The sequence below is a fragment of the Artemia franciscana genome, chromosome 12, assembly GCF_032884065.1.
Source record: "Artemia franciscana chromosome 12, ASM3288406v1, whole genome shotgun sequence".
NCBI classification, from domain to species: Eukaryota; Metazoa; Arthropoda; class Branchiopoda; order Anostraca; family Artemiidae; genus Artemia; species Artemia franciscana.
In genome coordinates this window covers 36,382,407-36,394,565 of record NC_088874.1, presented here as the reverse complement: position 1 = coordinate 36,394,565, position 12,159 = coordinate 36,382,407, and the positions used below count along the sequence as shown (strand labels likewise).

At 36.4% G+C, this 12,159-nt stretch overlaps 1 protein-coding gene across 3 annotated transcripts in view; it reads right to left on the bottom strand.

The window, feature by feature from the left end:
* Window positions 1–11,261, bottom strand: part of LOC136034062 (titin-like) — a 148,026-nt gene extending 136,765 nt beyond the window's left edge. For 2 of the 3 annotated variants that reach the window (XM_065715180.1, XM_065715178.1), the window contains exon 1: window positions 10,991–11,206. In XM_065715180.1, coding sequence (XP_065571252.1) covers window positions 10,991–11,119 — 129 coding nt within the window. In that variant the 5' untranslated portion in view covers window positions 11,120–11,206. Of the gene's footprint in view, window positions 1–10,990 lie in introns of all 3 variants that reach the window. The other variant, XM_065715179.1, reaches the window with a different exon arrangement.
* Window positions 11,262–12,159: the final 898 nt, after the last annotated feature.

Below are 12,159 nucleotides of genomic sequence, written 5' to 3'. Positions count from 1 at the left end.
TTTTTATGAGTCAAAAGAGATTAGAGGCTAACAAACCCTCTCCCATCTTTTCCCCCCAAGCATATCCGATACAAATTATAAGATAGCCATTTTGTTAAGAATAGTTCAAATATCAGATAAAGAAAACTCCGGGGTTGACGCAACACTGAACATCTTTTCTCCAAGTACATCCGATCAAATTTCGAAATATTCAATTTATTAGATAACAACACTTTGAGGTCAACATAGCTCCCCAGAGTCCAAGGGAAGGGTTGTAACTTATACCCTGGTGGCATATAAAGTTTTTATTGAAGAGTTGGCTGTATAAGCTTTGGAGGGGACTCAAATGATTAAATATTGCAACTTTTAATCCCCTATTTAAGAGTCCAAAGTGATCATATGGCAACTAGCCACCCTCTCACCCACTTTTTTCCCAAAATACATCTGATAAGAATTTTGCGATAGTCATTTGTTAAAAATAGACCAAAGATCATATAAAAAACCCAGGGCTTACACCCCCCCCCCCGAACTCACAAGGAAGTGCTATAAACTATGCCCTGGGGTCAAATAAGGTTTTTAATAGAAGGGGGTTCATATAAAGTTCGAAGGGGACTCATTGGATTAGGAATGGAAGCTTTTTAAGAGTCAAAGGGGACTGGAGGGCAACTAGTCCCCTGCTCTCTGTTCCGAAAATCTATCCTATTTATTTTTTTGATCGACATTTTGTTAAAATAAGATCAAAATCCGATAACAAAAGCTCTATGTTGACACAACCCCCAAGAGCTTTGAGGCAAGTGTTGTAAGTTATGCAACGGAGAAACATAAGGCTTTTATGCGAGGGTTTTTAAAATAGTTCAAATATCAGATAAGCCCACCCTCCCTCTCAAATAAAATCTATAAATGATATTTTATTCAAAAAGTTATGGATGTTAACCCATGTTCCTCCAGAGCCGATAAATATTGGAGTTGACCACTAGTCCTCCCTCTAAGACTCAACTCCTCCCCCCCCCAAAAAAAAAATTATAAACGATATTTTATTTCAAAAATATGGGAGCTTTCCTTTATTTTTTATTCAAAAAGTCATGGAAGTTCGCCCCAGGTTTTCCCTCCATGAACCTCCCTTCACTCCAAAAACAACTTATAAACGATGTTTTAGTCCAGAAGTCATGGGAGCTGACCCCTGGCCTTCCTTCCATGGTCTGAATCCCGCCATTGAAAAAAAAAACTATTAGTGATATTTCATTCCAAAAATCATGGGAACTGACCCCCTAGTTCTCCCTTCATGGCCCAACCCTGGTCCCCTAAAAAAAATTATTAACGATATTTTATTCCAAAAATCATGGCAGCAGGCCACTGGCTCTGCCTTCATGACTAAACCCAGACCCCCTAAAAAATAAATTAGTAACGATAATCTATTCCAAAAATCATAAGAGCTGACCCCTGGCCCTCCCTCCATGCCCAAGCCTCCCCCCTGCCCTACAAAAAACATATAAACGATTCATTACTTCAAAAATCATAGGAGCTGACCCCTTTTCCTCCCTCCAAGGCCTGACCCCCCACTCCAAAAACAGCTTAACAACAATATTTTCTTCCAAAAATCATCGGATCTGACTCCTGGCCCTCCCTCCACAAAATGATCCCCTTCCCATAAAAAAACTTGTCGACGATATTTTATTCCAAAAATTATGAGAACTCACCACTTGTCCTGCATGGCCTGATTCTCCCTTCCCCCCATCCCAAAAAAAAGAAACTTATTAGCGATGTATTATTCCAAAACTTATGGATGTTTAACTATGGCCCTCCATGGCGCATTGCTCCTCCCCCTCTAAAAAACTTATCAACAATAAATCATGGGAGCTAAACCCGAGTCCTCCCTACATGGACCGACCCCCCCCCCCTGTAAAAAAAACTAATTAGCGAAAATTTATTCCAAAAATACGGGACCTGATCCATGGATCAAAATCCCCCCAAAAAATAACAGCAACTTATTAACGATATCTTATTGTAATAATCATGGGATCTGACCCCTGGTCCTCCTTCCATTGCCTGAAACTCCCCCCCCCCATCTTATTAACGATATTTTACTTCAAAAATCATAGGAACTGACCCCCATGCCCCCCCAAAAAAAGAACAAATTACTGACATTTATTACATCATAGTTGGCTAATCTCCGGCCCTTCCTCCACGACCCAGCCATCCTGGGCAACAAAGACAACAAAAAAGGCTTGTTGTCTTTAAGCTGCTACTCCTACAAGTAACGGAGTTCTGCTTTCTTACCTCTTATGCATTTTAAAGTACCCAAAAAGATAAGTATGCAGTCTTTCTGTGTCGAACAGACTTGTGTCGAACAGGGAACAAAAAAAAAGTTAGCCCTCTTGTCTCTTTTGTCGTTTTGTGTCAAACAGAGTTGCCAAATACGGGGTAACGTATTTAATTTTTCAACATGACACTAGCACTAAAGGGAACAATCCTTTTTCCAATATCAAACTTCCGGTCTCTGTGAAACTTGGTATGGCTCAATTTGCTGAATCTTTTTAAAAGCTAATTAGTTGCGTCATGTAATTACAAAATTTTATTTTATTCTACCTAGGCAACGCCTATTCAAATATTCGTAAATTTTTTAATTGATCTCGTCTTTTTCCCGTAATTTTTTATATATAATCACAATAGGCTACTGTGTAGGCTAAATTAAATACTTAATTATTTTGCTCCACGATCCATTTATTTTTTTGAATAAAAAATAAAATCTTGAGCTGACAGCAATAAATATCTTTATATATAAAATATTAAGTTCAATTTTATTGGTTCCTGCCAAGACTGTTTCTAGACACGTATAGTCTTAATTTAAAATTTATTTGGGAGTATAAAATTATTTTCAAATAGGGAATTTTGATAAACTCGAAAGTTTGGCAATCAAAAACGAACAGATATTAACTAAAAAAAGAAAAACTTCCCGAAACAGAAGTTTTTCAAAGAAAAGTAAAGACCATATATAACTTAAGATCAGGAAAATAGAAACCTGCAATATCTCAAACTCAAACGACCTGAAATTACTACTAAAGAATAAATGAAACTCAAAACGATTAAATAAGCATAGCAAAGACATGCGACGGGTACTAATATAAATGAATAAATAAATCTAAAACGAGTAAAGCTTAATTTGAATATGCAAATCAAGCTTAAAACGAACAAGAATATTTTGCTATTGAAGAGTAAATGAAACCCAAAAAGAGCAGAAATTAAATAAAAAAATCAGAGCAAACAAAAATAAATAGTTACTAACATCAATGAACAAATCAAACTTAAAACGAGTGAAACTTAAATTGAATAAGCAAATCAAGCTTGAAATTAACAAAAATCAGTAGAAACAAGTCTGGTTATTGCCTCTTTCTCTCACTGTAAAAGTCTAAAACCTACTGCGTCATTGGCGCTTTACTGAAAACGATGGTATTACAAATATTTTCTTTCGTAATTATTACAACATTGAAAATAAACATAAACATTAAAGTAAAATTAAGCTTTGAGTAGATAAACTGTCAGCAATTAATATCATTGCATATCAAATAGTAAGTTTAATTTTATTAGCTCTTTCCAAGGCTGTCTAAGACAAATTTACTGTCACTACAAACAAGAGTTTGAATACTGCCTTCTCCCCTAACTGCAGAAGTCTAAAGCCTCCCACGTCATTGGCACTTTACTGAAAACGAAATATATTACAAATATTTTCTTTTCCAGATATTACAGCATTAAAAATAAAAATAAAAAAAAGTGAAATAAAATTTTGAACTGATGATCTTTCAACAATTAATACTTATATATCAAATATACAGTCTGATTTTATTTGTACTTTCCAAGACTGTTCAAGACATATATAGTTTTCAGAAAAGTGTCAATGACGCAGTAGGTTTTATTGCTTTGTACATGCTCGTTTTTTTGTTTCTTTTTTTTCTTTTTCCGCCTATGTCTTTATGCATTCTCTATTATATAAATAGTGTAGAAATCACATTTGCATTCAAGGGTTCGTCTCCGCAAAAGCGAACAATTAAATGTGTTTATGTATTAGTAGTGTCGATGAGAAAAAAAAATACTGCTGTATCTGCAATATGATATTATTTAGAATTTCATTTATTTGTTCTCTTATTGTATTTACAGAAACAGTAACAAAATAGAGTATTAATATCGTTGTTTGTGGGAGGGAGAGGGTATTAAGAGCCACCACTTTCTAAACAACCGGTCCTTGGTAAGAGTAAAAAAGGCAAAAAAGTTTTAGCACTCCGAATAAATTCAAAATGTGACCCCTGGGAATTTTTCAGCAACCACAGCTGATATGGAGTGCAATTCCTTGGATTTTTGTTCATTTAAAAATGAGATTATATAGAAATTTTTATAGCCATGGCAAATGTGATGAAAAAAGATCATAAATAATAGATAAATAAACGATCATAAAATAAACAAATAAACAATTAAACAAATAAATAAATTATAAATAAATAATCGTAAACAAATGACAATAAAGTTTTTGTTTGTTTATGAACCTGGATGGAGTGTTGACAATTTGAACAGCAGGTAAAACTAGAAAGAAAACAAGGGATCCCCACTTTAAAAATTATATTCATAAGGTGGCACAGGTCGTCTATGACATAAATCTACTACGTCTACCGTGAAGAGAATCGAAGATGGCACAAAGAATCCTCGTTTGGTGTATGTGTCTCATGCCGGGTGGACTAAGTGCCACCCTGAGATATTTACGAGGTGGTAGAGTGTAAGACTTAATTAATCCTCCATGTTCAAAGAAAAACTCAAAATATCCGATATCATCAAACCTTTGTTCTAAATAAAAGAAAAATATTTAAAGGCAATGAAAACCGTAGAGATCTTCTAGATTAGACTTGTCCGAATAAACCTGTCTTGCGAATTTTTTTTCCTGAATAATTTTTAACCAGATGTTCTAATCAAAATATAGAAAAATATAGCAACCTTTGTTCTAAATAAAAGAGAAAAATTTAAAGGCAAAGAAAATCGTAGAGATCTTCTAGATTAGACTCTGAATAAACCTGTCTGGCGATATTTTTTTCCTGAATAATTTTAACCAGATGTTCTAATCAAAATGTAGCAAAAATTTGAGACCCAAAACCATTCCATTGTGTTTCATTTGTTCTGTTGATGTATTCCCGAAGATGTTGATCTCAAAGCTCGAAGTTCGTTAAGTCCATCAAAGGGCGGTACCCTTTTTATGGGGTAGAGGAGAAAGTAATTATTTCCAAAGACTTTGCCAATCTTTAGTTTAGGCTTCGATCCATCCCTGGAAGTTTTGAAACCTGATTCAACAATTTTCTACATTAGAGAAAAGCCCGTCACCTAAAAATTTTCTAGCCCATTAAAAATACTACTAATGTTATCGGAAACCTGTATATAAAGTAACTATGGCCACCACTGCTACAACTACTGACAACTCATTGTTGTTTTTTTTTGGTTCAAGGACAGTAGGTTTTGATTTTTGGCAATAAGACGTAAACTTTAAATAATTTAAATCTATATCTATATATATAAAAATAAGTTGTCTGTCTGTCTGTCTGTGGATCAGGTGACGTCATGTCTCTGTGTCGGCTGACGTCATGTTTTCGACTGATGAAATTACGAAATTACATTGGGACACAAATGACGACCAGGACACCGGCACATAGGGAATATAAATGACGAGGACACAGGGAGTATAAATGACGACCAGGACATAAGTAAAAAAAAAAACTAAAAAAAAGGTAAAAACTACAAAAAAAACTAAAAAGAAAAAAACAAACTAAAAACTAATAAAAAAACTAAAAAAGCTAAAAAACTAAAAAAACTAAAAAATAAAAAAACTAAAAAAAGGAAACAAAAAGAAAAATAAAGGAGAAAAACAAAACTAAAAAAATAAAAATAAAAAAAACTAAAAAGAAAAAAGAAAAAAAACTAAAAAAACTAAAAAATGTAAAAACCAGAAAAAAAACTAAAAAGAAAAAAAGGGGAAAAATACAAAAATTTATTTCATCATTTACCATTTCAAAAACGAATGTATATACAGACTGGGACACCGGAATACAAATGACGACCGGGACACAGGGAATATAAATGACGACCGGGACACAGGGACACAACTACAACGGGGACGCCGGGGGGCACAGGGGGATATATAAATGACGATGGGGACACAGAGAAGTTTCGATTAGCAATCACCATCAACAAAGCTCAAGGGCAATCATTAGAATCATGAGGTATAACTAAAAAAAACTAAAAAAAAGGCAGAAAACTAAAACCTAAAAAAAGACCAATTCAAAAACGAATGTATATACAGACTGGGACACCGGGACACGAATGACGACCGGGACACCGGGACACAAGGAATATCAATGACGCCCGGGACCCTCAAAGAGAATTCACAGACTGGGACACCGGGACATAAATGACGACCGGAACACATGGAATATAAATGACGACCGGGACACTGGGGGGCACACGGGGATATATAAATGACGACGGCGACACAGGGAATCGTCGATTAGCAATCACCATCAACAAAGCTCAAGGGCAATCATTAGAATCATGAGGTATAGATCTGAATACGGATTGTTTTCCCATGGACCATTATATGTTGCATGTTCAAGAGTCGGTAAACCTGACAATCTATTTATATGCACAGACAATGGGACAGCAAAGAATGTTGTATATTCGCAAGTTTTACGTAGTTAAAAACATATATATATATATATATATATATATATATATATATATATATATATATATATATATATATATATATATATATATATATATATATATATATATATATATTCACAGGTGGTACATAGGGACACAACTACAATGGCGCGTAACTAATATGGCGCGTAACGACTTACGCGCGCGGGGGGGCTTGGGGGTGGCGCGAAGCGCCACCCCAACAGCTAGTCTATATATATAAAAATAAGTTGTCTGTCTGTGTGTCTGTCTGTGGATCAGGTGACGTCATGTTTCTGTGTTGACTGACGTCATGAAATTAGTTGTCGTCATTTTTGCTTTGACGGTGACGTCATTCAAAATATTTAAGACATATGTTCACGTAGAAATCTATTAATGTTTAAGTTTACAATGACTGATGAACTTACCATGGCAAAAGCCGATGAAGATGCTCAAAGAGTCTATGCCAAAAAACTTGCTGCTGATAGAGAAAGTCAGAAAAGAAAGCGTGCCGAGGAACTACCAGAGCAACGCGAAAGCAGACTTGCTGCTAAAAGAGAAAGTGAAAAAAGAAGGCGTGCCGAGGAATCAAAAGAACAGCAAGAAAACAGGCTTGAGGCTGATAGAGAAAGAAAGAACAGAAAGCGTGCCGAGGAATCAAAAGAACAGCAAGGAAACAGGCTTGAGGCTGATAGAGAAAGAAAGAACAGAAAGCGTGCCGAGGAACTACCAGAGCAACGCGGAAGCAGAGTTGCTGCTAAAAGAGCAAGTGAAAAAAGAAGGCGTGCCGAGGAATTACAAGAACAGCAAGAAATCAGGCTTGCTGCTGATAGAGAAAGTAAGAAAAGAAAGCGTGCCGAGGAATCACAAGAACAGCAAGAAATCAGGCTTGCTGCTGATAGAGAAAGTAAGAAAAGAAAGCGTGCCGAGGAATCAGAGCAACCTGAAAGTTATCGCCTGGCATTCAGGTACAACCCAGTCGATGATTATAGCTTGAGTAGATGTGTTCAAATCGGGACAATTTCTAATATTTGTCCCTATTGCAAGGCCTTGAAATTCAATGGTGAAACAATGGGAATGTGTTGCGCCTCAGAAAAAGTTAAAGTTCCTCTATTGGCTGCACCACCAGAGCCATTGAAGACTTTCCTTACTGGAACTACGTCAGAATCTAAGCGTTTTTTGTCAAAAATCAGAAAATACAACTCATGTTTCCAAATGACGTCGTTTGGAGCCCAAATCGAAAATCCAGATCAATTTATGTCTACTTTCAAAGTAAAAGGGCAAATTTATCATAGAGCAGGGTCCCTTCTACCATTCTCAGGCGAGAATCATAAATTTTTACAATTGTACTTCATCAGTGATAGAAATTCTGAATTGAATGCACGTTGCGAAATTTCTCCCAACGTTGAAAGGACAATCGTTTCCCAATTGCAACATCTTTTCCACGAAAATAATAATTTAGTGCGTCTGTTCAAAACAGCCATCGAGTGGAGAATGACCAACACTGGGATAACTGCATCAATGACGCGTGCGAAACGTCAACCCCAAGTCAAATTTGTGCATTGTTTGGCATCATTTTAACAACTTGCTCTCCATCAGCTCCTACAGAGTTATGGGAAAAATATAAGTCAAAAATGTCCGAAGATATACTCCATCGAAAACAGTTAGAGACGTCAGATATGACTTTTGATTTTACATCAGAAATTTATAACTACACTTTAGTTGTTATAGAAGATTTGTGCGTACGTATGGCAAACAAACCTCTTCAGGATTTGGGAATGCCTTCACCTAACCGTATCGCTGCTGTTTCGACATGTGTAGAATTGGATCGTGAACAAAGTTACAGTACGAGTGATCTATTGTCGTATGTACAAAATAACATTTCCAAGTTAACGTCGGAACAAAAAGACATTTATGATACGATAATGCATTGTGTCGATAACAACGTTGGAGAAATTTTCTTTTTGGATGCGCCAGGAGGTACTGGTAAAACGTTTGTGATAAAACTGATTATGGAATCAATTCGATCAAAAAATGATATAGCGTTGGCAATTGCGTCGTCCGGAATAGCCGCAACATTGCTGCCTGGTGGAAGAACTGCTCATTCCGCTTTGAAATTGCCTCTGAACTTGCATTCTACAGAAACTCCCACGTGCAATATTTCCAAATCATCTGGGATGGGTAAAGTATTGCAGCAATGCAAACTTATTATTTGGGATGAGTGCACAATGGCACACAAAAAATCGCTCGAGGCTCTGGATCAATGCTTGAAAGATTTGCGAGGGAAGTCGAAACCCTTTGGCAGCACATTAATATTGCTTGCGGGAGATTTCAGGCAAACATTACCTATAATACCTAGATCAACTCCTGCAGACGAAATGAATGCTTGCCTGAAAAATTCTAATTTATGGGCACACGTAAAAACATTAAAATTAACTACAAATTGCTTTACCAATGTACAATTGTATGTTGCATCTTTGAGGGTCGGTAAACCTGACAATCTATTTATACGCACAGACAATGGGACAGCGAAGACTGTTGTATATTCACAAGTTTTACGTAGTTAATTTGTATTGTATCTATCTATCTATCTATCTATATAAAAACGAGTTGTGTGTATACATGTTTGTTTGTTTGTAAAAAGAGCGTTTGCATATGACGTCATTATTAGTACATACGGCTTTGTATATGGACAGACAATGGGAAAGCCAAGAATGTTGTATATTCGCAATTTTTACGTAGTTTGAAACACATATATAAATCTATCTATATTCACAGGTGGTACACAGGGACACAACTACAATGGCGCGTAACTAATATGGCGCGTAACGACTTACGCGCGCGGGGGGGCTTGGGGGGACGCGAAGCGCCCCACCAACTAGGTGTTGGGGTGGCGCGAAGCGCCAACCCAACAGCTAGTATATATATATATAAATAAGTTGTCTGTGTGTGTGTGAGTGTCGAGTGACGTCATGTTTGTGTGTCGACTGACGTCATGTTTGTCGACTGACGTCATTATAGGGATTGAGCCGTATGCGTCATAAAGTTGTTTGTCGACAGACGTCATGTTTGTCAACTGATGAAATTACATACCCGGACACAAATGACGACCGGGACACAGGGAATATAAATGACGACCGGGAACCTCAAAGAGTAATTACAGACTGGGACACCCGGACACAAATCACGACCGGGACAAAGGGAATATAAATGACGACCAGGACACAGGGACACAACTACAACGGGGACGCCGGGGGCACAGGCGGGATATATAAATGACGACTGGGACACAGGGATTGTTCGAATAGAAATTACAGACCGGGACACCGGAACACAAATGACGACCGGGACACAGGGACACAACTACAACGGGGACGCCGGGGGCAAAGGCGGGATATATAAATGACGACTGGGACACAGGGATTGTTCGAATAGAAATTACAGACCGGGACACCGGAACACAAATGACGACCGGGACACAGGGAATATAAATGACGACCCGGACAATCAAAGAGAAATTACAAACTGGGACACCGGGACACAAATGACGACCGGGACACAGGGAATATAAATGACGACCGGGACACAGGGACACATCATTAGAATAATGAGGTATAGATCTGAATACGGATTGTTTTTCCCATGGACAATTATATGTTGCATGTTCAAGAGTCAGTAAACCTGACAATCTATTTGCACAGACAATGGGACAGCGAAGAATGTTGTATATTCGCATATTTTACGTAGTTAAAAACATATATATATATATATATATATATATATATATATATATATATATATATATATATATATATATATATATATATATATATATATATATATATATATATATATATATATATATATATATCTATTCACAGGTGGGACACAGGGACACAACTACAATGGCGCGTAACGACTTAGGCGCGCGGGGGGGCTTGGGGGTGGCGCGAAGCGCCACCCCAACAGCTAGTTATAATATATTTATAATTATAATTATAATAATTATTTATAAGACGTAAATTTTTGGCAACCTATAGTCCATAAGACGTAAAATTAGTCATCTTTATTTTTCTTGCAATTAACTGAAGAGTGGACCGAAGAAAACTTTTTATACAGCTTACTGTTTGATATGCCTTCAGTCAAAAAAGTGCCCAAAAACTATCCTTAAGCAATGCCATGGGAAAACATCTACCATATATCCTTAGCACACTCTACCCTAGCGTACCAGTAACGGTAATCATATTTAGTCCTTGGTCACATATTTGAATTTAAAATAAAAAAAGCCATAAAACCATACCTCTAAAAGCCCAATCACGATCCTGTTATTACCACTTTTCACAGCAATAGTAGAAAGGGTCGTAGTTGGAATTGCAGCCCCATTCTGAAGGTCCCCTGCTGCCATCTTACTTCCATTTCCGTTAACCATCACTTTTGTTTCCAAAATTCTCTTAATCCATCTTTACAAGCTCACACTCGGAAAAGACTGGATGATTTTCCAAGACTGTTCCCAAACGAACAAAAATTTAAATATAAAACTTGGTCATAATCCCAATGAAGGGTGAGAGAGGAGTGAAAATAGGCGGGTTATAAATCTCGCCTTTATCTTTAAGGATATCTTTCATCGTTCAATTTGCAAAAACGAAAAAGTAAACATTGATTGCATTTTTAGCAGATAATAATATGCTGAAAAGATTTATCACCAGCCTGTTGTTAGTCTGAAGTCTAAAAATTTCCAATGAATAAACAAATGACTACCATGTCAGATTTTGCAGGGAATTTGTTTTCTTTTCTTCTTTTTCTTCCAGGCTGTGGCTTCACAGCCACGGAGTGAACAGCGTTTATTAATTAAGAAGCTGGCTTTTAAGTAAGCAATAATATAGCTGAAATGAAATCTTTTCGACGCTTGTTTTGAAAAAAAAAACTGATTACATATATAGAAAATAATTACATATATAGAAAATAACAATTATTTGATATGGTTTATAACAGGACCTTGCAAATTTAGTCCAAAGATTTAACGGATTGATCAACAATTAATTAAAAACAATTGGTAAAAAGGTAAATTATAACTATTATTCATTGCTAGATAAATATTATAATATTTTAGCATACTTTTCATTTTTACTTTGAAAGTTTAAATTTAAATATCAATAACAATAAATATTTTTAGGTTTTGTGAGAATTGTTACATCATTAGATAAAAATACAAACTAACTGCTAAAAATGCACCTCACCATCAAGCCAACTGAAGCCAACACAACTACGCATGCTCCTCTTCCGTCCTTACATATTCAAAAACCCCCCCTCTTTACACCCTCCCAGGGAAGCTCCCATTTTCCTTGAAATTGTCTTTACGACATCGTCCCACCCAAACCGAGGACGAACTGCTTTCTGTTTAGCCTTAAAAGCTTTGCCAAAAAGAACAATCTTCGAGAATCTTTCATCCTTCATCCACAGAACGTGCCT